This window comes from Talpa europaea, assembly GCF_964194135.1.
Source record: "Talpa europaea genome assembly, chromosome: 2".
Taxonomy (NCBI): domain Eukaryota; kingdom Metazoa; phylum Chordata; class Mammalia; order Eulipotyphla; family Talpidae; genus Talpa; species Talpa europaea.
The window spans coordinates 28,911,651-28,938,502 of NC_140068.1; the positions used below are offsets into that span (position 1 = coordinate 28,911,651).

Genomic DNA, 26,852 nt, shown 5'->3' on the forward strand with positions numbered 1-26,852 from the left:
AGCTTTCAGATAATCACTTTTCTGAGGTGGAGTGAGTTGGAGATAATGCCTCCCTGGGTAAAAGGAGACTTGAATATTCTTGCCATTGCCTACATACAGTCAAAGCTTCTCTTAAACACCTTCAAACCTTATTACTTTCTAAGGCTTCTCTTGTGTACGAATATCACCCTTTATCTGTAATAATGCAGGCATGCTGTGTGATTCTTCTGTTTCTGCCTCAGATTAGAAAGGAAGGTTGGTGGCGGTAAGGAGAGAAGAGAATGATGTGGTGGTGATGGACAATTCTAAACTGCATCTGGTAGATTCTTCCTAGACTGCCATGAGTCAGCCACCGACTGGGGGCGCTGCCCCTGTCGCAGCCACAGCTTCTGCTTCCACGGCTGCCACTGAGGCTCGCCTGCACCCGGAGGGCAGCAGCAGAAAGCAGCATCGTGCTCAATCACCCGGTAGACTGAGGGATAATTTGACCCGACAGACAACTGCAGCCACCCGGTCTCCGGTGGGGGTGGGCACTAAACTCAATTCCGTTCGGCAGCAGCAGCTGCAGCTGCAGCAGCAACAGCAGCAGCAACAACAACAGCAGCAACAGCAGCACCAACAGCAGCAGCAAGGCATCAAGACTGGGAACAGAGCGGCGCCTCTGCCCAGCTCCCGAGGCGGAGGCGGGGCGGAGAAGGCGGTGCCCCCGGCTTCCAAAGGGGCAGTGCCGGGAGCTGTCCACCCCTCGGCTGGTGCTGAAGCGGCCCCCGCAGCTAGTCTGGCCCCCGTGGGCGGCAAAAAGCCTGGCCCCCCAGAGGAGTCTCCCCGGGAGCCAGAGCCAGTGCCCTCGAAACTCGGGGAACCCCTTACGCTCGGGGAAGAAGGAGGAGGGGTTAGGGAAGGAGGAGGAGCCGGCAGAGGCTCCGGAGAGAGGGAGGGGGCCGCTCCGCAGCAGCCGCCGCCGCCCAAGGGCTGGCGAGGGAAAGGCACGCGCGCTCAGCAGAGGGGCGGCAGCGCTGGGGAGGGGGCCTCCCCTTCGCCATCCCCCTCTTCTGCGGGCAAAACCCCGGGCCCGGGCAGCAGAAACTCCGGAAGCGCCGTTCTAGGGGGCAGCAGCGGTGGCGGAGGGAATTACTGGAAGGAAGGGTGCCTGCAGTCTGAGCTCATCCAGTTCCACCTCAAGAAAGAGCGGGCCGCAGCGGCCGCGGCCGCGGCCCAGATGCACACTAAGAACGGTGGCGGAAGCAGCACTCGCAGCTCCCCGATCGCTGGCGCCCCAGCCATTTGCGAACCCCTTGCTGTGCCCTCCGCCTTCCCAATGGCGGCGGCCGCCGAGGGCCCCCAGCAGAGCGCAGAGAGCAATGCCAGCGGCGGGGGCATGCAGGCGACCGCGCCGCCTTCGTCGCAGCCCAGCTCGCAGCAGCTCCAAGAGCAGGAAGAAATGCAGGAGGAGATGGAGAAGCTTCGAGAAGAAAACGAGACACTCAAGGTAAGGAGTGTGGGGGAGGGGAAGTGAAGGCCTGGAAAGATTAGGGCGTGTCCAGGCGGGAGTGAGAGGCTGTGAACCTTTAGGGATGCTTATGAAGGGAGGGGAACAGAAAAGGAGAGCAGGGGTTCCTAGGCCTTTACTGGATTTAGGACAGCCGGGGATTAGTAGCGTTAGGTTTCATTTAAATCCAAATCTGGGCCTTCCTTTCGTGATAATTATCACTTGTCCCACTTTCTTCATCGAGCGCTAGAGTAGGGGAGCTAGAGGGAGGCCTAAAGGAGGGCCTGTTTTTTTCTAGTTTCTCCTTCCTTGTCTCCTAGAGCGGGGAGTAAATAAAGAACTGGGAATTTGGAGTTAGGTTGGATGTAGACCGCATACTTGAGAGCAGGGTGAGATGCGGGGAGAGGCTAATTTTGACCCATGGCTTATCGCCACCTCAGAACGAGATCGATGAGCTGAGAACCGAGATGGACGAGATGAGAGACACTTTCTTCGAAGAGGATGCCTGTCAACTACAGGAAATGCGCCACGAGTTGGAAAGAGCCAACAAAAACTGCCGAATCCTGCAGTACCGCCTCCGCAAAGCCGAGCGCAAAAGGCTCCGCTACGCGCAGACTGGGGAAATCGACGGGGAGCTGTTGCGCAGCCTGGAGCAGGACCTTAAGGTCTGGGTGCGGGGCAGGGACAGGGGGTGGGGACTCTGAGCTAGGGCTTTAGACGTTGAAAGAATGGCCTTCAGTAATGAGTGAACAGAGCTTTAGGTACATGAAGGTTCGCAGTACTGACTATGAAATGTCCCAGAAGGGGAACAGGAACGAGAGACAAGTGGGTGTAAAGAGTAAAATGTATGTGGAAGATCTTGGGGAGCGCCAACTCTGGGGACTATCCTGGGAGGAACAGTGGCTTTTCCAGAGGAAGTAGGAGGGGGCGCCTCCTTCCCCCAGCGGAAACAAGGGCGTGGCAGCGCTCGGGCTTGGCCTTCATCTGCCCTCCAGAGCCAGTCTTCGGAGAGAGAGGACTAGGTAAAGTCAGGCGATGAGGACTCATCCCAGAGGGGCTGAAACTCTGAACAGAAACGGCTCTGAAAGGATATTGGAGTTAAGATTTCTCTCTGCAGCCCCATGAGCCCACATTCTTCCAGGACTCCATTCTTTCTGCACTTACCTTTTAGGTAACTCCCTGGTAGGGAAACTCTCCAACTTAAGGTTTTATTTGAAGTAGCTAAGAGAAAGTGAAGTGAATGAAAAACACTCATTCTTAATGTGAGGTGGCTTCAAAATCAACCTTAGTGAAGAAATTGCAACCTTGAAGTGATTTCTTTTAAGCAGGTGTGGTCTGTTCAGTTTAGCTTTGACTGTCGACAGATTCGTTGACAAATGCAAGCAAGTGTTATCTTCATGGACAACCAAACAAATATAATTTTAATTGCATTAGCTTCATCAAGATATAAAAATCAAGTTTTATTATCCTCTATTTGTTTTAAAGTAAGTCATGAGAAAACATTTTATGAAAGTCATTGTGTTTATTTTTTTCTTTTTCTCACATTTCTTGAATGCTCACTCTGCACTAAGCATTGTCAAATATTACATGTATTACTATCTCATTTAGTTCTCAAAGGAAAAAATAACCTTATAAGGTAGGGATTACTAATAGTATACAGGTGCAGAAACCCAACATTCTAATGAGTTTAGTGCCCAACCTCAGCCCTGTAACTTAACTAGTTGGTGGTCAGGCTGGCTCACCCCATTCTTTAAAACCGTAGCTTGTGTCTGAGTCACCATATCAGACTGCTCCACTTTACTTCTAAACCTAAAATTTCAAAGATAATATCAAAATGGTAGGCAAAAATGCATATATAAATTTCAAGCAATTAATCTCAAGAACTCTAAGTTTTTCTAAAACTAAGTACCTGGAAATATAGGACCAAAATGTACACCCCATATCCCACTTGTAAAAACTTTGTTTCCTTTAAAATGGATGACTATGAAGCATCTACTTTATAGTTTCATTGTAGAACTAGAGGAGATATATGAAGTTTCTCTACACATAAGCAAACTCAGTTATACGTATGTTGTGGTTAGTATAGAGATTAAAGGAAATAGAATGGAGAGCTTGCTAGCTGTGGGACCTTGAGCATATTACTTTACGTTGTCTTTAAAATAACAATATAAAAGTGAGACTCTTATATGAATTTAATTGTTTATATCTGTGAATGGTTTATAGGCAAAACATCAGGAATGATAGTTTATGGTAAACACTACATAAGTATTGGCTTGTAATACTTTTAATATGAATATAATTTTAGTCCACTTAATGTGTTGTCTTTAATTACATTTCATTATTACAAACACTTTAACTTAGGTTGCAAAGGATGTATCTGTAAGACTTCACCATGAATTGGAGAATGTGGAAGAAAAGAGAACAACAACTGAAGACGAAAATGAGAAACTGAGGCAACAACTTATAGAAGTTGAGATTGCAAAGCAAGCTTTACAGAATGAATTGGAAAAAATGAAGGAGGTTAGTATTTTGTTATTTTATATATACATAGTATATGTATATTATCTCATATAAAAAGATACACCTTTAGACTAGGAATCCAAGCACTAGTATGACTATTAAAATAATTCCATATTTTTTTCTAATAATGGGACAGTTTGCTATAAAGAAATAAGCCTGTGTTTTATTTGAGGGGAAGAGTTAGAACTGTAACAATACTACTGAGGTCATAGAACCAAAGATTTTAGGATGAAGATAGTCATACAGGCCATTTAATCTAATCTAAGCATAACTTGTATCCTCCATATAGTAAAGTCTCCCAAAGGTTTAATGCTTGAAACATCACCAGTAACTAGCCCTTAAGATCATGTTCAGTTCAACACTATCAGAGAATAGCTCTGTTTAAAGATTCTCTTTGTTCTTAGTTGAAATCTGTTTAATTGTAACTTTAACCAGTTCATCTTAGTTCTACCTTCAGGGCTGAAAAGTTAGTTCTCTTCCATATCACCTCTTTGAAGATTCCTGCCATGTTTCCCCAAATCTTCTCAATCCTTCTCAAACAGAAAGAGAAAATAAACTAAAATGATTTATCAAGAAATTATTCATGTTGGGATAAGTAGAAGCTTGAATTAAAATAAAATTATTTTTTGAAAACTGCCTGAGAATTAGGAAATACTTAGGTGGTCTTCTGAATATTTTCCTCTTATAATTCTGCTTAAATATGCAGAAGTAAATGAAATCCTAATCTTTTCATGGACAGCTGAGATGCTGGGCCACCTCCCACTACTGTACTTATTTCAAAATAATACAAAAATGCATCTTCACACGTAACAGTGAAGATATCAATATGTAGATGTGAAAGGAGTTTGTAGAAAACTGTGTCAATGAGGTACACTCTTCTGTGTTCTGAATTGTCTTCAGACTTCTATGTTATCCTGACTTAAACATTTTCTAATGTGACAAATGAGGGGAAAATCATTTCAATGATAGGTCATTTTTGTCTAATACCTAATGGTGGCTATAACAAAAACGTGCAGAGAGGGAGCCTGTGACAAACTATCTCTACCTGTAACTAATGGAGTGACTTTAAAAATCTCTAACTTCTATTTTCCTCAGTTGTAAATGTTTTTGATGAGAAGGCTCAGCATCTTCTGTGGCTATCATGACTTTTATCACGATATCTAAGACATAACCATTAAAGAGCAGTATAGTTTTGTTTTTCAGAAGTTAAGAGCTCAGATATAAATACATGTCTCTTCAGCAATAATTATAATTGAAGTATGTCAAAAAATTGCAAGTTAGATTTCCAGGAAAAAAAATATATAAAGTAGGTAGTTATACTCATTTGCTAGGGCTATTATAATAAAATACCAAAAACTGGGTGATATAAACAAAAAAATTTATTTTTTCACAGTTTTGGAGGGTAGAAATCTGAAATCAAAGTGTCAGCAGCATTGACTCCTTCTGAGAGCTGTGAGGGAAGGGCCTGTGCAGACCTGGTCACCTTGGCTGTCCTCAATGGCCAACTCCATATTTACATGGCATTTACATCTCCCTGTAAATATAAAATTTCCTCTCCTTATAAGGACACCAGTCACATAAGATTAAGAGCCACCCTAATCCCTCATTGTAAGTTTGATTCCCTCTGTAGAAATCCTATTCCAAGTAAGGTCACATTCTGAGATATTTGGAAGTGATGGGGAAAGGGAGACATAATCCAACCAATAACAGTAGCTATCAATTAGCTTCTTATGGGCAAGGAAAGAGGAAGTTCATTGTCATTCTCATTAGACACCAATCTGTGATCATACCTCATTTGTTTTCTCCCATATACTTCATTTATATAATATAAAATATTCACATAAATGAACTTCTGATTATAGGAATAAAAGAGGGGGTTGTCTTGTGATTTGGTATTGTGTGAATGTTTTTCAAGTGACTATCTGGAAAGTTGGATTTAAGAGTGGCTAAGGGCTTTCTCATTGTCTCCTGTATCTAAGAAAGAGGAAAACGCTCAGAGACAGACTGTCCTTTATTCCAACAATGGAATGTCTCCCACCTTAAAAGAAAAAAAAACACTGGCTACCAGAAATAAGGGCTGGACCCTGGGAATGTCTTCAGGAGAATCATCGTAAAGATGCATTTCCTTGATTCTGTTCCCACTCTTCCTAGTGACTAACTCCTCCTTCAAAAGCATCCAGGGTTCTAACTGTGAACTGAGAAAACTTGCAGCATCAAGCAGTGTGGGTGTATATATATATATATATATATATATATGTTCATGCCAAGAGTCAATTCACATTCCCCTTGGAGTTATAAAAGCCAAATGCTAGTCTTTGACTCACGACTACAATAATGAAAGTTTTAGGAATTTAGGTATGCAGGAAATCAGCTTTTAAAGAAAGCTTGTAGTAAAATGATGGGTGGCAGTGGTGGTGGTGGTGAAAAGAATTAGACATAGAGAGAAAAGATAAGAGTGGAAGACAAAAATTTGAAGGCTTCTGAATGTAGTAAATGAAAAATATTCCTGCAGGAGAGATAGATACTGATTCATTGGAGGTTAACCTTTATAGTGTTTAGAAAAGTGTCAGAAATAGAAAAGGTTGTATAAAATATGTTTAGAAATCAGAAATGTTTTATTAAAATAAGATTTTTACCATAGTAATTTTTTTTATCCTTCAAGAATATAAATATTAAAACTAGACTGCAATAATAACTGGCTGTCTTTGTGGGGCAGGGGCTATGAAGTTGAATCCTGACTTGACCCTACAAGACTGACAATTTCAGTTTATTATCTGCTTCCTTGTCGAAAAATGAAAACTTGCTAAAGTCCTTGGTTGAGTGAGTGTGAATCACATGATAGTCATCCTTTGAGGCATTCTGCCAGGAGAAAAAACAAAATTAGGATACAAGGTATGAAGTCAAATCATAAAATGTTAAGTAGAATTTGTTAGAGAAGCAATCCTCCGACTCCCAGATTTTAGTTTCTTATATGAAGTCATATAGATGTTGAATAGCACAGCTGGGACTCATAGACCATCTGTTGGAGTTGAGAAATCATTTACCAAGTGTTTAATCAGCTTCAGGGGTGCTGACCAGTAGTTCTCAGGACTAGTGGCTAATGCCCGCTATACATGCCCTCACATCCTTCTGCTTATTTTCTCCCCTTGAGAGTATGGAGTAGGAACCTGGGAGTAAGAAGAGCGGAGGAGGAGGAATGAGGTAATTAGTTGAGTCTGCTGCAACTCCTTGCAGCAAATGTGAACAAGAGGGACCTCTTAGGATGCCTCAGAATTGTAATGGTATTCTCATCCCAATCGTAAAACATTGATTGCTACAAACAGTATGCTTTCTTGCAATAGAAAAGTGTCTTTACCTTTATGTAACCTGGGAAAAATTATGGTCCATCCTTTAGCATCACAAGCAATCAGAGACAGAGATTTTTGTAAAAGCTATTTCATGTAAATTATGACTAGCTCATTGAATGCCCAAGTGAATTAATGTACAGATAGTATCAAGTGAGAGCATGGAAGAGACTTTATATAGCACACTGTCCTGAGGGGTGAGTCTTTGCTACAATTATTTGTCTTTTTTGTTTGTTTGTTTTTTCTAAATATTTATTTATTTATGCATACAAGAACTGAGGCACAGGCCAGAGGTGTGGGAAGTGAGAGGATTCACCAGAGACAGAGTGGGGAGCAGAACAGGCAGATTGACTGAAATACACTGCTGAGGGGAGCAGCGGGTAAGCCAGGAGAGGTCTGCTGAGCCATGTGGGTAGCTCCCTGGCTGGATTGAACTCTTGCTGCAATGGCTACAGATAGCGTCATAGGTTGCATCTTAACCCCTTGCACCACCAGGGAGGCCCAATTTGCTACAATTATTTGAAGGTCATTGCCCTTCATGATGTCCTGTGGCTATAGGAACAACGTTTGTTTCAAAGATTTGAAAACTCTGTGATCTTTAAGTGAGAGGCATGTTCTCATGTTGTCTTTGAAGTTGGTGCATAGAGAAGCTTTGATGGCAATTTGAGAATAAAACCAACAACAACAGCAACAAAAACACAAGCAAAGGATGTGGAAAGGGAGTAAAGAGCAGCTGAGATGCTGCTGCTGATGATTGTTTATCAGATGATGTTTAATTCAGAATCTGTAGTGTTTGTATTATCTAGTCCCTCTCTGGCACACAAAATTGTTAAAAACAATTGCAATTTTTTTTTTTTTAATTTTCCTGGTATTTGCTCTGGAGTTTTCTTAACTGGCCCGCTGTAGTAGCACCATTTCTCTTGGGACCTTTATTTTCTGTGCACTTGGTTAATATACGTTATCTATTGCAATGAACTTTCATTGTGGAAAACAAAAATAATTAATACTATAAATTTCAACAGTAGTGTCTCCTGCTTCATTTTTGAGAGTACATGAGAGTATATCTGTATACTCAGACTTTTTACACACAGAACGCTACTAAACAAATGGTTGCCTTGCATGTTTATAATTACCTATTTATTTTCTTATAAAAAATAAAGAAGTGATCATAATTATACTTGATTTTGATAAGGAGTGTTTTCCCCTAGCTTGATAGTCTATTTAACATTTGAAACATGGGACATCATTAGTATTTTTAAATGAAATTGCCATAAATATTTTGAAATGCATCAATTAGCACTATTTAGTTATATCCTCTCAGAGGGAGTACTGCATTAAATGACTTAGCCAGGGAATAATAACATCTAAATTAAAAACAAAAAGTAGTATGTCAGGCAAACATGGGAAATCTTGCCTTCCAGGATGTGCTGTGAATGCATTTTTAAAGATGAATTTATTTAGTAATTATAAACTTTATTGGTTTTTTTCCCCATGAAATTACATATGCAGTCTTGGGTAAATGATGCTTTTGTTTTACCCATATGCTGGGCTCCCAGTAGAAGCAAAGTGGTCCACAGATCAGAAAATCACAATATGTTGTGAAACATCTTGGACTTTAATCTCAAACTGCTAATTATAAATTTTTACATAAAAATACATGTCAGTATTCTGACATGCCCCACATTGTTGGTCAGGCCCAAGTTCTTCTCTCGGGTGAATTTTGAACTTCATATTTAGAAACAGTAAGGTACTGTGCAAATATGGGTTTTATAGGATTAAATATTTCCTATTGAGTATATATGTAGTTTCAATTTAAAATATCTGTTGATTTTTGGTCTTTGCAATATCATGGCCTTCACAGAAATTTAGTCAATGTCTGTTGAAATGTTTGTTGCATTTGTTAATAAATCACTTACGAGAGTTGAATCTCCCACTCCAGACTCTACCTGTTCTACAGAGGTGCTGAGCTTCTAGACAAACTTTGACTTACCTGGCCTATTTAAATACATAAATGGGAGTATATTACCTATATAATTATTGACAAGCTCTTTACTTCTCTGGTTTTCCTATCCATCCTGCCTTAAAAAGAGATTTGAAATGGCTCATAATAAATTACACCTCTGAAATAAAGGTTTAAAAATTTGGTCAAGTAAGAATTCTGAGAAGATCAGGAAAAATAAAATCCAAGGATGTACATTGTGATAAAACAGCTCTGCATTTAGTAGCAATCAAGACAGAGAGAGAAATCATGAAATAAGTTATTTCCCTGTACAGTTTGCACTTGCCTCCTAAGATAATGTACATCAAAGGATTCAGTATGTTACTATTGTTATTTCATTTTTAATTTGTATATGTCTTTTTATACAAATGTACTAGACTGTAAATTCCCTGAACTTAAAGACTCAGAGTTCATTCAGCTTATTCATCATTGTGTCCACGACAACCAGGAGTTGTGGACACAATGTTAATAAACAAAAAATAATTTTTAATGAGAATAAATGGAAATTAGGAAAGTTGTTTTAGGTCCTATTTTGCAGGGTATGACTCATACCCAGGGCTTTTTCTGAGTGCAATACAAGTAAGATGAAACAGATGAGTAACTCCCACCTCATCCTACTTCCAAAATTGAAGGTCTCCTGAAACTTTGCCACCTCTTAGAAAATTCCAGTTCTCTCCTTTGGTTCCCTCAAATCCCTGTATTCCCTAGAAGCAACATGTCATCCCTGAAAAAGGTCTAATGGACTTTGTAGGAAGGAGGATGAGCACAGGAACTCAAGAATAATAGGACAAATCTTAAAACCCAGACACCAGCTCTGCAGTTTAACTTCCATGTGATTCGGTGAGAAAATGTGAACTGTAGATTTAGATAATGGGAGAAAACTGCAGATCCTGTTACTCCCCCAAGACTATTAAACTGCATTTGCTTTAAATCTTCAATGTTTGGCATCATCAGTTCAGCAGTTAATAGGCTGAAGAGACATGGAAAATGACCCTAGAGCTTCAGTTGCTCAATAGCTATCAGTGTTGAGTGATAATTGTAAGTTAGTCACTATTCCAGGTACTTCATGTACAAGTACACTGTTAACAGTTTCATTTTAGAGATAAATATTCCAAGGCTCACAAAGGTTAATATGACTAGTGGGACCTCCCTGTTGGCTCAGGGTTAAAGTCTTAGCAATACCAAGCTATTGCCAGCCACTGCTTCCACCCCTGGCCAGGGAGCTCCCTCACATGGCACAGCAGATGCTCCTGTCTTGCCCAGTGCTCCCCTCAGCAGTATTTCAGTCAATCTGCCTTTTCTGCTCCCCACTGTCTCTGGTGAATCCTCTCACCTCCTGCACCTCTGACCTACACCCCAGTTCTTGTACACATAAATAAAATAAATCTTAAAAAATAATAAAAGGTTAATATAACTAGTAAGTCTGTTGGTCCCAACTCCCTGGTTTCCACCTGCCAATGTTTTGCAGTCTCACTGTAGGAACTCAGGCTGCCACTTCCATGGCTACTGTTTACTGTGTTCTTTCTGACCCTGTTCTCTAGGGATCTAAGTGCTCCTAGAATCTGCAGGTTCCGCACCTCCAGATATAATTAGGGAATACACTGAACAAGAGTAGAGGACTTTCAGGGTGTCTTTAGGATAAATCTATTTTATCTCACAGAAATATTTTCTACAAACAGAAATATAGGGTTAGGAAAATTATTCAGATGCTGGCTCCTCTTTTTACAGACTTAATAGCTGTGTTAATTCAAGTAAGTCACTAATAACTGATTCTCAATTTAATCACCTCTTAAGGACAATAATGATTTTCCCTACCCAATTCATTCACCAGGAGAACATGAGGCAATATGATTGAAATAGCTCTATAAACCATAAGGTATTAGGTAGAAATCAGATGTTATTATCACGTAGCTCTGGATTAGCTGATTTACACTTAACCATAGAAAGAGATTTTAGGATCCTGAGATTAAAATTTTACAACTTCTAGGACTTCAATTCTTTTGAACAGGCCTTTGGAACACCTTTGCTTTCTCTTTCCCATGAATGTCCAGCTGCTCTGAAGCCTCTTTGTATCCATTTTACATTATAGTCACTGCTTTCTTCTACTTGTCTTTCTCTCTTCCAAGAGCCACATCCTCAGTCTTTTCTGCTTTATGATACAGTACCTCACATTTGCAGAGGTTTGGGAGATAAGCAGACAATCTGGCTAGAAAATTTGCCTCTCCATTCATCAGTAGGGCTGATGCCAATTTGTCTGGATAAATGTGTCTCTGCAAACTTGCTGTTCTGTAAATGTTCCTCTTAAAGAGAAACGCCTTCACGGAGGAGGAGGGTTTTTGCAAGATGCTTTTTGTAGCTTTTATTGACTCTACAATTAATTCTGTGCTCACTTAAATATGGCTTAAGAACCATATTTATTCTCTTGCCTGTTTGTGTCTGGGCAGGTGCCTCTTTTTTTCTTTCCCATTTTTTCCTAATAAACCTGTCTGTTTAAAATGTAAATATATATATACATATTTATATTTAATTCATACATGCAGACTGCTAAACAATCAAAATCTACCTATAAATTCTTGGGCAGAAAAAGTATTTAAGGGTCTCCCTGGTGGCACAGCGGTTGAGCGCTGGGTTGCGAAGCTGCCCGCGGCCTCTGTGGCGCCGGTTCGATCCCCAGCTGCTCTCCGGCCACCAGAGGAGGGTCCCACATGGCGTGCAGACCTCTCTTGCCGCCCGCTGCTCCCCTCAGCAGTGTACTTTGGTCCTTCTGCCTGCTCTGCTCCCTGCTCTGGCTCTGGTGAATTCTCTCACCCTCCCGCGCTTCTGACTGTACCCAGTACATGTATAAACAAAACAAACAAACAAACAAATAAATAAATAAATAAATAAAAGAAAAAGTATTTAAGAAAGTGTTGTCAGAGGAGCTTATCTTTAGCTGGTTAAATTAAAATGTACAAGGCTCCTTTGTTTTCCATTATTTGTATCACATTTGAGTAAACATAACATGTAATTGCATTGTACATTAGGAGGAATAATTTCCAAAATGAAAATTTAGTTAAGTCGTGAAGATTTTAGATTTGATTGCATTTTAATGGAAATATAGTCACTTACTTGATGTCTTAGTACTAATTTCATTTTACATTTCAGGGTCAGTTAAACTGATCTTTATCCAGATGGTAAATGACATTTGAAGATAACATTTGATGTTTCTCTCCTGACAGTTTCCATTTTATACATATATATTTCACTTAATGTAGCCATTTATATTCAGCATGATTTAACTCAGAGATACTTAAAATAAAAAATTCAAAGTATTCTATAGTCATCTGCTGGCTAGGTCAGTTATTTTCAATTTGCTTAGCCAATTAATTATAGTAGTAAGTGGCTAATAAAATTAACTGCATACATTTTTTCTTTCCTTCTCAAAGTAAGAATCCTTACCATTATACCAGTCAAGAACTTTGAATAATAGGTTAATTAGACAGCCCAATTACTTATGTATTCAAGTACCTGATGAAAGACCAATATGTTGGTATGTAATTATGTCTACAAATTTGTTGCACATGGAAGAAAAAAATTTAGTATAACTATATCAATCTATATTTAGGAGAATCTGGTGTCTGGGAATTATGCCTTTAAGGACAAAATGTATTTATCAGATTAGCTTATTTAGATGTAGGGCTAGATATAAAGTAGAATAATTATGTCTGCAATGATTTAGAGGGTATTTATTCTATTTTTAATTATAGTCATGTTAACTTTAAGTGTTTTTTTTTTTAATTACGTGTAAGCTTCTCGATTTTCCCAATTGCCAAAATGAGGAATGAAATGAAGAATTAAGAATTCTTTGCTAATGCAACACATTGGATTACTGTTTGTTTTTTGTTAATAGAGGATTATAGACTAAGATTGCTATATTACATTATTCATTATTGTAATATATAGTTTAAAATTAAAAGATACCTTTTGCTTTGCTATGTAATTTATAGGCATATAAACAACTCTATAATCCAACAAGTTCCATACTGTCAATGACTTTTTTTATATATATATTTTTTGTTTTTTTACATCATTATTCATTTTTTTTTTAAGATTTATTTTATTTATACAAGAACCAGGGTACAGGCCAGATGTGCGGGAGGGTGAGAGGATACACCAGAGACAGCAGGAAACAGAACAGGCAGACTGACAAAATATGCTGCTGAGGGGAGCAGCAGGAGACACAGGAGAGGTCTGCTCGCTATGTAGGTTGCTTGGAGGCCAACGGGGATCTAACTGGTGCTGCAGAGGCTGCAGACAGCTTCACAGCGCTGCGCTCAACCAGCTGCGCCACCAGGGAGGCCTCCATTGTTCATTTTTAAACAATATTTGCTTCCCCCACCTCCTCAGGTGTAGTCCCCATAGAGTTTCCTTTACCAGTGCACCCGTGTACCATCATCTCAGTCCCCTGTGCTCCTCCCTCCCTCCCTCTCATCCCTCTCCCTCCTCCTCCCCTGCAGGATGTCTCTGATTTATAATTGTCCATTTTTTCTTTGTTGTGTTTTGTACTGTTATTATTTTTTTTACACTGATGTCTTACTTGGTTCCCCTGTATTCCTGCTATAAGTGAAACCATATGGTATTTTTCTTTTTCCTTCTGGCTTATTTCACTGAACATAATTCCTTCTAGTTCCATCCACATTGCTGTGAATGGCATGAGTTTATCTTTTTTAATTGCTGAATAATATTCCATTGTGTATATATGCCACATCTTCTTGATCCAGTCATCTATTTTGGGGCATTTGGGTTGTTTCCAGGTTTTACCTATTGTAAATAGTGCTGCAATAAACATAGGGGTACAGGTGGTCTTTTGAATCAATGTTTTTGTGACCTTTGGGTAGAGCCCTAGGAGTGGAATTGCCGGGTCATATGGTAGCTCCATTTTTAGTAGACTGAGGAACCTCCAGACACCTTTTCATAGTGGTTGTGTTAGGGGGAAAGGATGTTCTGAGCTAATCCCACACAGGCTTTTTGGACCCCACCCCCACTCCAGACCAAAGTCATCAAGACATTGGGAAAGACAAATCCCTTCATCACCAAAGGGAAGGTGGCTGGGACCTGAGGGTGGAGTTAAGCAGCCAGGTTAGGTATAAAAAAAACCAAACACGTGGGCCTTGGGGTCTCTCGCTCTGTTGCTCGCCTCCTGGCTTCACGGCTGGTGGCTCGCGGCCAGCTCTCAGAGTTCCATTTGGGATTCCTGATCGGCGGATCAGGTAGGACACATTTAAAACTTTGTCTCCCACTTTTCTCCCTGAGTTGTACATTTCCTCATTTCCCCTTCCTTTGTAAATAAACCTTCTATTAACCTTTCCTGTGTGCCTACAGTAGAGTATTGATAAGTCCTTTTAAGTGCGCGGGTGAGGACCCACAGTCAGGCACCCCGTTTTGTATTTGTATCGGGGCTGCCCTATAACAATTGGATCAGTTTGCACTCCCACCAGCAGTGTAGGAGAGTTCCTTTTTCACCACATCCTCACCAACATTTATTGTTGCTTGTTTTTTTGATATGTGCCATTCTTACTGGTGTAAGGTGGTATTTCAATGTGGTTTTAATTTGCATTTCCCTGATTATAAGGGATGTTGAACATTTTTTCTTATGCCTGTTGGCCATTTGCATTTCCTCTTTGGAGAAATGTCTTTGAAGTTCTTCTGCCCATTTCTTGATTGGATTGTTTATTTTGTTTTTGTTGAATCATGTGAGTTCTTTGTGTATCTTTGTGATCAGTCCCTTATCAGTTGATGGGGTGCAAAGATATTTTCCCAATCAGTGGGGTGTCTCTTTGTTTTGGTTAATGTCTCTTTTGCTGTGCAGAAGCTTTTCCGTTTGATGTAATCCCAGGTGTTTATCTTTTCCTTGACTTTCTTTGCTTTGGGTGATGAGTCTTTAAAGATGTTATTGCGATATATGTCCTATAGTGTTTTACCTATATTTTCTTCTATATATTTTATGGTTTCAAGTCTTATGTCCAGCTTTTTAAATCCATTTTGAGTTGATTTTTGTGCACAGTGAAAGGTAGTGGTCTAGTTTCATTTTTTTGCATGTGGTGGTCCAGTTTTCCCAGCACCATTTATTGAACAAATTGTCCGTGTTCCATTGCATATTCTTTGCTCCTTTGTTAAAGATCAGCAGTCCATATAAGTATGGTTTTATTTCCGGGCTCTCTATTCAGTTCCATTGGTCTGTGTGTCCTTTTTTGTTCCAATACCAAACTGTTTAAATTATTATAGCTTTGTAGTATAGCTTGAAGTTTGGAAGTGTGATACCTCCTTTTTCCTTTGTTTTCATCAGTAGGGCTTTGGTTATTCATGTTTTTTTTTTTTTTTTTTTTGTGGTTCCATGTGAATTTCATCAGTATTTGTTCTATTTCTTTGAAGAATGTCATTGGGATTTTTATTGGAATAGCATTGAATCTGCCATACTGTCAATGATTTTAAGCCTTAACTTCTATGTTTCTGAGACTTCAGTTGTTTTTTTTTAAGTTTTATTTATTTATGAATACAAGAACTGGGGTACATGCCAGAGGTGTCGGGGAGGCGATGAGAGGACTCACCAGAGACAGAGTGGGGAACAGAACAGGCAGAGTGACTGAAATACACTGCTGAGGGGAGCAGTGGGCAAGACAGGAGAGGTCTGCTGCACCTTGTGGGTTGCTCCCTGGCAGGCTGGGGATCAAACTCGTGCTGCAGAAACTGTGGATTGCTTCATACTGTGGTGCTTAATGCCTTGCGCCACCAGGGAGGGCCCTGGATGTATGTTTTCATTTCTGTTGGGTGGATGTATAAGTGTAGAATTTATGGGTCATATGGTAAATCTGTGCTTAAGTGTTTTAAGAAACTGCCAAACTGTTTTCATTTTACATTCTCACCAGCAGTGAATGAATGAAGGATGCAATTCACTAACAACCTTGCCAACACCTTATTTCCTATTTAATTATAACTATTCTATTGAGCATTAAGTGTATATTACAATGATTTCAATTTGTGTTTCCCTAGTGATGTTGAACATTTTTTCATATGTTCATTTTCCATTCGTAACTTCTTTTGTGCAGTATGTACATACATTTTTGTCCACTTCAAGTCAATTATTTTCCTAGTTATTCTCGAGTTTTAATTTAAAATCTTTGTATGTTCTGAATGCAATGTCTTTTTTATCAGATATAGGATTTTCAGTGTTTTCTTCTGTAACTTGTCTTTTTCTTAGTGGTATCTTTTGAGTTACAAAAGATTTTAATTTTGCTGAAGACCAATTTATGATTTTTTCTTTTATCACTTAAGTCTTTTGTGTCATATTCATTTGACTAGCCTACAGGAAAATTCACTGTACTTTTTCTGAAAATTCTAGGTATATCTCTTTCACTGAAGTCAACACTCAGTTTTGAGTTTGCTTTTGTGCATGATGTGAATTAGGTATCTAAGGCCATCTTTTTTGCATGTAGATCTCCAGTTGCTCCCGTATCATTTGTTAAAAAAAAAATTGTTTTCCCATTGAAAATTTCTAATTCCATTTTTTTAAATATCATTAAGTGTCAGTTTTTCTTTTTAAATGTAATGTTGATTCAAGACACTCACTGTGTAACTTTTTCAGCCTATCTCACTGCCAGCTCTAGATCCAAAGCTGTAGTGAGACTTGGTATACATAAATATGATCCACTTCCTCATGGCTAGTAAATGCTCATCTAACTCTGGCCTATTCTGGAGAAAGTTAGGAAAGTTTAGCACTGTAGCACTCTAATACACCAAATGTGTGGAAAATTTGGATCTTAGAAAAATTTGAAGCAGCTTATATTTTTTCTTTGCCTACTTTTAGTGTGTGTGTGTATGTGTTACTACATATATATGTATGTGTTACATATATACACACATACACACACACACACACACACATACACACATGAGATAACCCCCAACATGGATGTTCCCAAGCTTTGCTACCTAAACTTCTATCCAGGAAGCCCTGAATAAGGAAAATATATATCTCATAATTCATTGCACAGTTACATTTAGTTCCTTCATGGTTCCTATTTGTGTTGAAGTTTTAACAAACAGAGTTGCTGATTGCAAATGGACTGGGCCATTTCTCCAGATTTATGATATATCAGTATCTGTGTGATATTTGTGCATATATTGGGGAAAGTAAGTTTGGGATGTAGTAGTGTCAGCTGACTAGTTATTTGTCTACAGTGACTTTATTGAGACATGTTTTACATATAATTTAATGTACACATGCCTACTATATAGTTCAGTGACTTTTTAATAAATTTGCCCATTTGTATAGCTGGAATGATAAATCAATTTTAGAACATTTTCATTCTCTCAATGTGACCCCTTCATACTCATTTACTAATAATGCCTCATTTACTCTTGTTCTCATACTACTTCAGGTAAATACTAATCTTCTTCCAATATATATTTATTTATCTTCCTAACCATTTCATATAAGTGAAATATACAATATATGATCCTTTAGCATAATTTATCCATGTGATATCATATACCAGTAGTTCATTTCATCTTTTATTTCTGAATAATAGTCCATTGTATGGATATCATATTTTAATCTATCCATTCATCAGTACATAGACATTTGGGTTGTTTCCAATTTGGGGCTGTTATGAAAAGTGCTGCTAAGAATATTCTTATGCAAGTCCCTATATGAATATGTTTTTCAAAAAAGATTTATTTATTTATGCACACAAGTTCTGGGGTATAAGCCCGAGGTGCGGTGAGGTGAGAGGATTCACCAGAGAGAGTGGGGAGCAGAACAGGCAGGCTGACTGAAATACACTGCTGAGGAGAGCAGTGGGTGAGGCAGGAGATGTCTGCTTGCTATGTGGGTTGCTACCTGGCCAGCCGGGGATCGAACTCATGCTGCAGTGGCTGGCGACATCTTGATAGTGCTGTTTTTAACCCCTGTGCCACCAGGGAGGCCCCCTAGATGAATATGTTTTAATTTCTCTTGGTAATATACCAAAGAGTGGAACTGCTACGTCATGTCACAAATTTATGTTTAACCATTTAAAAAACAAGAATGTTAGATTTTGATAGGTTGGAATCTCTAATTCTATTCCAGACAGTAAAAGCTAAATACAAGAAAGATTATGTTCCTTTGTTGAATTCTGATGCTTTTTTTAAAAGAAAATTTTCTTAGATTTTGGCAAATGCTTATTAATCTTAGTTTCTGGTTAATATAGAAATTTAGTTTCTGGTTAACACAAATATAATTTTATCATTGCCTTCAAGTATATATATATTTTAAAGATTTATTTATTTATGCATACAAGAACTGGGGTACAGGCCAGAGGTGTGGGGGGTGAGAGGATTCACCAGAGACAAAGTGGGGAATGGAACATGCAGACTGACTGAAATACACTGTGAGGGGAGCAGCTGGAGAGTCAGGAGAGGTCTGCTGTGCCATGTAGGTATCTCCCTGGATACTCTTTGCCCGGGGATCGAACTCATGCTGCAGAGGCTGCGGATAGCTTCATAGGCTGCGTCTTAACCCCTTGTGCCACCAGAAAGACCCTTCAAGTATATTTTAATACAAAGAAAGTAATGGCTTCATGTCATATTAACCCAGAATTCTTTCAATTTGAGTAACAATTGAAACCAGGTAGATTTTCTTAAAAAAAAAAAAATATTTTTTTTTTTTTTTAAATTTCTGTCTTTTTTTTTTTTTAATAGAGGCATGCTTTATTTATTTATTTATTTGTTTGTTTGTTTGTTTTGTTTATACATGCACTGGGTACAGTCAGAAGCGTGGGAGGGTGAGAGAATTCACCAGAGCCAGAGCGGGGAGCAGAGCAGGCAGAAGGACCGAAGTACACTGCTGAGGGGAGCAGTGGGCGGCAGGAGAGGTCTTCGCGCCATGTGGGACCCTCCTCCGGTGGCCGGGGAGCAGCCGGGGATCGAACCAGTGCCGCAGAGACTGCGGGCAGCTTCGCAACCCAGCGCTCAACCGCTGTGCCACTGGGGAGGCCCCAAAAAAAAAAAATATTTTAGGAAATGAATCAAGTTCATCTCTACCTACTTTTCCTAACATCCCTGATATATGGAAATTTTTTTATTATACCAGTGGTATCATATGCTCTTATGCTCATGCCTAGTCCCCAGGTGCTTATTTATTATTTGTGAAGGAACTACCCTATCTATAGCTATTAAGTTGCACTCATGTCTAAAGAAGATATGTGTGTATATGTGTATATTCTTTAGCATCATATCAAAGGACTAAATAAATTTACTTAGCCTAGAATATGGTATTTGTTTTTGTTCAAATTAAAATTTCAGAAATTTATTGATTATCCATTTATCCCCAAATAAATTTGAAATGAGCTGATTTGGTCAAATAGAATAAACATCACAAAAGGTTATTAAGATTCCACTGACAAACTAGTCATATTATAACTTATTTCAATAAGCATTTGTTTTGCAATCTGGAGATTAAAAAGTATATATTTGCTATATGGAAAAATGTTACAGAGATTCTGATTGTCCTTGTGTTTTAGAATTCACTGAGAATTTAAGATATGTAGACATTCCTTCCAGAAACACATATATACATGCATATATATAAGCATGCTCTAATATACACATACATATTCACATATGCAAATAGGCATGCAGTTGATTTATGAATATGCACATACACTATATTTAAACAAAGCACACTGATATGGCATTTGATTTTAAAAGTTTGGATTCAGTTCTTTAATATATTCTCTGTGAATTTTTGTTTAACCAATTGCTTCTGCCTTTATTTTATCTTTTAAAATAAGAAAGGACCAGTTCCTCAGGAATAGTTGATTATTATTGAATAAAACCATGAAAACAAGATTTTTCCCAATCTATTTAAGATTTGCCGATAAATATTCTGTAATTCTCTACTCATGATTTTTACTTACTTGGCGCATAGATAGAGGTTGTAGAGATTGTGCTTTTCATGTTTTATTCATAATTATTTTCATAAATTTGTAATAAGTTAGTTTTTTCTTATATCATTTGTTTTTAAAATATTTCAACTATATTGCTAATAAATACCTATTATAAAAGAGTATCTACATGGAAAGATACAGGCAAGGACAGAACAAAAAAATCAGAATGTTATCAACATAATGGAGAGATAAATACAATTTTAAAAGATAAAATTTAACATGAATAAATATAACCTCTTAGAATTTTATTTTAAAAAATTTACACAAACACAAAAGGAGAAACGCATATTCACACTTATAGAAAAAAAATTTAGAAAGTATAATTGTCTATAAGTTAGAAATGAAGTTATGTCCTTGACAAATGCTTGAAAGAACTGGAGATGTAAATACTTGAGAGGTGATTGCTTTCATTTAATATTTGAACAGACATAATATAGAAGATAAAGTAGATTTATTTTTCTTTGAATAACTTTGATGTTTATTTATTTGTATATATAGTACATCATTGTTCATTTCTGTGCAATGTTTGCTTTCTCCTCTCAGGTGTAGTCCCCACAGAATTCCAACCACCGGTTCACCCTTGCACCATCACCATAGTCCAGTCCCTTGTGCTCTTCCCTTCCCTGTTTTGATGCCTCTCCCATCCCCTCCCCTGCAGACTGTCTCTGATTTATAGTTGCCTGTTAATTTTGTTTTTTTTTTAATTTATTGTTGAATAACTTTAGGTTATTTTTAACTTTAAGTATATTTGAGATCAAAATAAAGACATTTGATCCACTAGAGTCATCTATAAAGGAATTGCTTTGCCTGCCTCATATAAAATGAAAGCACAGGGCCTCCCCGGTGGCACAGCGGTTGAGCGCTGGGTTGCGGGGCTGCCTGCGGCCTCTGTGGCGCGGTTCGATCCCTGGCTGCTCCCCGGCCACCGGAGGAGGGTCCCACATGGCGCGCAGACCTCTCCTGCCTCCAGCTGCCCCCCTCAGCAGTGTACTTCGCTCCTTCTGCCTGCTCTGCTCCCTGCTCTGGCTCTGGTGAATTCTCTCACCCTCCAGCGCTTCTGACTGTACCCAGTGCATGTATAAACAAAACAAACAAACAAACAAACAAATAAATAAATAAACATGCCTCTATTAAAAAAAAATTTTTTTTTAAATAAAATAAAATGAAAGCACAGGCAGGGTCTAAGAAGTGGGAGAAAGCTCCTATAAGTCATTGAGTGGAAGATTGGGTTTCTTAGACTCCTTCTGCAAATACAACCTTAGCAGTCCAAGGCAGAGCTTGAGCACTTCACTGTTATCAGGAACTGATCAGTTCATATGAAAGAATGACACTAGCAGTGTTAGGAGTGATGGGGCAAATGGAATACTTCTGTCAATATCAGTTCCAGTCCAAGTTACTATGCCATAGTCAGGATCCAACCTTACCAAGTTTTCCAGTTTTGTTTTTTTTTTTTTTTAATGAAACTGAAAGTCATGGTTTATAAAATGCAAACTGTCTACATATTAAAATTCAGCAATTCTAAAAGTTTTGAAGCAAACTTGTGATTATCACATTTTTTGTTTTTTTGGGGTCATGTTGGTTTACATTGTATTTTGGGAACATAGGAACCCCCTTCAAGTGTTATTGCCATAGTGTGCCCACCACCAAAACACCCATGATCCACCATCTTAGTCCATTGTGCTGCCTCCCCACCTAGATCTCACCCCTATTATACCCCTTCCCCGATGGGTTCCTCAGGGGATCATTTTTTAACATGGTCTGGGAATTACCCCCAAAACATGCTTCTACTCTATTTCAGTGCATTTTGGACATTATTGAATACTCTGGTCTTTAAATTATATCACAAAATATCTTAAATTTGTACTTGTATAAAGAGTAATTTTAGAGCATCTATGAAATACTCACTCTTAGACTCCTGTCATCTTGTAATGGCACTCTAAGCATGTTTTTTAATAGACATATGAATTTAACAAAATGATATCAATATGACTGCATTAATAATATAGAAACTGGTTGAGATACAATATAGAAAAGACTGGCCAAATCATCTTCCAACTTATAAATGTTGGCTACAATTTTCTTTCATTGCTTCATTATAGACAGAGACTATAAGGCACTGTTATCACTGCCCACACTTTTCTAAATGTTTCTTAATTGCTAAATTCAAAGGTACTTAGAACCCAATTCATTAACAAGAGAAGGGATCTAAATCTCTCCATTTGCTGATGGCAAAGCTTAGTTATCATACAATTACTGTGGATCGGGTATATAAAGTATAATATAATTTTTAATGATTATTATTTCAAAAATCACTAACCAGAGTCTCATATTTAAAAAAAAAAAATCTCATTTGGGAGAGTTTATGGTTCTAAATCCATTTGTTTGTGTGGGATTTTTGAAGTCCTTTGCATGGTACCTATCCCGGTATAATAATGTGACATGAATATCAAAGAAGCACTTATTACCATGTTGCCTTTGTTCTTGGAAGTGAGGTGTTCTTGCTTTGGGATCAGTTTATTGTTGGCAGTCTGGGTGACCCTCTAACAACCTACCTATACCTTGCTCCAAATGCAGGCTTCTACTATGATGTAAGATTTTCTTGAATCAGAGACTCTCACCAGTAGTCTTGAGCCTTTAGTATCCTAGAGTAGTTTAGAGAATACAGATCTTATGGTATGAATCATACAGTGGAAGGTAGACAAATATAGGGTCCAAACCTTACTGTAAAAGGGATATTTTCACAAAGGTGGGCCTCCCCTGGTGGTGCAGCGGTTGAGCACTGGGCTGCGAGGCTGCCCGCAGCCTCTGCAGCGCTGGTTCATTCCCCGGCCACCAGGGAGGGTCCCACAAAAAAACAAAACAAAACAAAACAAAACAAAACAAAAAAACACAAAGGTTTTATGAGCCTCTCTGGTTTCCTCTCAATTTCATTTCCTCTGGTTCTATAGCAATCATATCCTATTAATGAAAAAAGCCTCCATTTCTTTTCTTCTCTCTGATAACCCATGGTCCTTAATGTCTCCTTAGTTTTTATCTGGAATTAAGTTAGTATTTTACTTTTCAAATTTCTCATTTACTGAAATTTCACTGTGCTGGTCATGGAAAGTGAGTTCCACTCTAAACAAATGTAAGCACTATTAGGAAGCATGTGTCAGAAAAAAAATCAGAAGTATTCTAAAGTAATTATTGACCCAAAGGATGTCTTTTTAAGAGAAAGATACTATACAACTCTAGAGTCACTGAAAGCCATATGACCCCAAGATAGATCATCTTTGTTCCCATATAGACAAATATTCCAAAGTTTGCTCTTTCATTAGTGGCTATGGTTCAGACCATAAGATCTGAATAGAGAATTTATATAACTCTACAGTCAATCTGGCCTCTGCTATTGAAATCTGTATCAACACAATACAGGGCAGAGAGAAAGAAAAATTCATTACATTATTTTATTAAAAGCCAGCAAATTATATGATCACAGTTATTTCCATTTGGCCTTCACTTGGGATTTTTAGAGCAGAAAAGTAGCTTTTCAAACTTATGAAAGTTTTATTTATGTATTCATTGAAGATAAAAAAAAATAAGCTTGAAGCCTCCTAACTCAAAAGATAGGAAGGGGGCCTGGGCTTATGGAACAAAAGGAAGCGATACTGACAGAAGAGTATTGACTTGTTCATTGCAGATGTGGTGTTCCTCCCTGTAATGTGCATATAGTCTGTATTCAGCTATACCTCTCCACCTCTGTGATAATGATCAGTGATGATATCCAGAAGGGAATCACCACCTCCTTACAGAGAATAAAAATTTCACAGTACAGTTTGTTTGTTTGTTTGTTTGTTTGTTTGTTTGTTTTTATCTACTAATATCTGCTGGGGAAAAAACTTCCAGATTTAAATTATTGATCAATTCTTTTTCAACATCTTCCCAAGTTATTTATTGTAATAGATGAATTAATGACAACTTTCTTTTCCTGCCTTCTCAGTCTACTCTTTTTAGAATTCTGGCCTTCTTAACTATCAGTAGAATTTTGGAAAATTTATTCCTTATAACATTAGAACAGAATTTTCTGGGCACAGCTTTCTTTGAATTATCTTTGTTTCAATTTGTAAATTGACTTACATAGGGAGATTTTTGAAAAATGAAGTTATTTTTCTCCCCCTCCTAGAAAAACTATAGAAACAGAGGACAAACTAAATTTTCTAAAACTAAGGAGGGAATTGACAGATACATATCAAAGACCTAGATCCAAGAAGCACTATAAAAATGTATGCATCACTTTAAACAAAAATGAAGACTAAAAGCTAACTTCAAAAGAAGAAATATCTCAAAAATGTGCTGAAACTTTAATAAGCCTGAATGTTAGGATGAACTTTACTAGCCTTTAACTCATGTAACACCTTTGGTGCTAATTAAACACCTACTTTTATTAAAGGAAGCATATGCAGTAGAACTGAAGGTGAGTTTTTAAAATAACTTATTTAAAGCTCAGCTTTATTAAATAATCTTTTGTAGAATCAAAATAATGGCAAAGGCAGAAGAGAAATAAAAACAACGAAAATAGACTGAGCTTTATTTTTTCCAACTTTTTTTTCATAAACACCAACTGAGTTCATTAGCCTAATGTCTTCTGCAATCCCAATGGTGAAAATGTTTTGTGAATGTGTCAGCTTTTATTGTGTAACAAACCATCCCAAAACCTAGTGGTTTAAAACAAGCATCATTTATGTACATAATTCTATGGTCTTTTATATGAGTTACTTTGGTCTTGCTTGGGTCCCTGCATGTATTTGTGGTCAGCCGACAGTTGGGACACTGCTTCTGGGGGTTGATGGGCTATTGGCCAAGACAATGAGAATGACTGGACCATGTATCTCTTTTAGTCCAATAGGCTGTGCAGAGTTGTCATATGGGCAGCATGTTTCCAAGGGAGAAAGCATGCAAGGTCCCCTCAGACCAAAATGTGATCTCTCCTACTTTCCTTTATCCCCACCATATTTTACTGTCAAAACAAGTCTCAGTGCCAACTCAGTTTGAACAGGTGCAAAAATAGATTCTGCCTCTTAATGGGACACATTGTAAATGGACTGCCTACTGAGAGGGGAAAATGTAGCCAATTTTGTAAGTAGTTTTGCTATGGTAAGCCTTAATAACTAGTGAAAATCTTAAGTCTAATGTATAACAGAGAGTGTTTGGAACTCAAAGATTAGGGTCCTATTTGCCCATCATCTCCAGGTTGTTTTTTGTAAATCTTTGGTGAACTCAATACGTGGAAAATAACTAAGTTCACATCAGAGATGTCATACTGGTGTTCCCCCATGCTGGAGGAAATGAAAGAGTTGGAAAAGTGATTTGGCAGGTAAAGTAGACAAGGCGAGGTTCTCCCTGGTGGCACAAGGGATTCAGACACAACCTATGAAGCTATCCGCAGCCACTGCAGCATGAGTTCGATCCCCGACCAGGGAGGTAAACCACATGGTGTAGCAGACCTCTCCTGACTCTCAGCAGTGTATTTCAGTCAATCCGCCTGTTCTGTTCCCCACTCTGTCTCTGGTAAATCCTCTCAGCCCCCCACACCTCTGGCCTGTACCCCAGTTCTTGTATGCATAAATAAATAAATCTTAAAAAAGAAGAGAAGGCACACACAAAGCAAGAGAATAGAGGAAGTATTTTATATGAAGTTCTTTGTTTTTTATGAGGCAGTGGGGGAAGAACCCTTTGACTAGGAAACCTAAAAGAGTTGGGGGAGTGGATCATGATGTTGTAGAGCAGGCCCGATACAAAACGGGGTGCCTGACTGTGGGTCCTCGCCCGCGCGCTTAAAAGGACTTATCAATGCTCTACTGCAGGCACACGTGAAAGGTTAATAAAAGGTTTGTTTACAAGGGAAGGGGAAATGAGGAAATGTACAGCTCTGGGAGAAAAGTGGGAGACAAAGTTTTAAATGCGTCCTACCCGATCCACCGATCAGGAATCCCAAAATGGCACTCTGAGAGCTGGCCGCCAGCCAGGAGCCGTGAAGCCAAGAGGCGAGCAAGAGAGCGAGCCCCCCAAGGCCCACGTGTCTGGTTTTTATACCCAACCTGGCTGCCCAACTCCACCCTCAGGTCCCAGCCACATTCCCTTTGGTGGTGATGGGATTTGTCTTTCCCAATGTCTTGATGGCTTTAGTCTGGACTGGGAGTGGAGTCCACAAAGCCTGTATGGGATTAGCTCAGGACATCATTTCTCCCTAACAATGAGGCTGTCTGAAGGAAGGGTGATACAGGCAGAGGAAAGGCCCTAAATCTGGAACATGCTTGGCTGATTTGAGGAACTGCAAGGATGTTTGTGACACTGGAGAGAGGAAAGCAGGGCGGAGTGTGGTGGGGGATGAGGTTGGAGATATTGTTTGGTGTGGGGGTGGTGCTGACCACATAGAGCTTGGGTGGTAGTGCTCAGAGCCAGCTGCACATTATACTCACCCTGGGAGCTTTGAAAAAATTCCTGGGACCAAGACCAGAATCTATTTTAATTGGTCTGGGTTGAAGCCTCAACAAGTCTTTTTAAAACAGAACCAGGAT

General features: G+C 38.8%; 1 protein-coding gene across 1 annotated transcript in view; it reads left to right on the forward strand.

Annotated features, from left to right (window-relative positions):
* Positions 1 to 304: 304 nt before the first annotated feature.
* MTCL3 (MTCL family member 3) overlaps positions 305 to 26,852 on the forward strand; it is a gene marked incomplete at its 3' end in the record, with an annotated part of 42,244 nt that continues 15,696 nt past the window's right edge. The window contains exons 1-3 of the mRNA XM_084256304.1: positions 305 to 1,468; positions 1,909 to 2,133; positions 3,830 to 3,988. Coding sequence (XP_084112430.1) covers positions 320 to 1,468; positions 1,909 to 2,133; positions 3,830 to 3,988 — 1,533 coding nt within the window. The 5' untranslated portion in view covers positions 305 to 319. The remainder of the gene's footprint in view (positions 1,469 to 1,908; positions 2,134 to 3,829; positions 3,989 to 26,852) is intronic.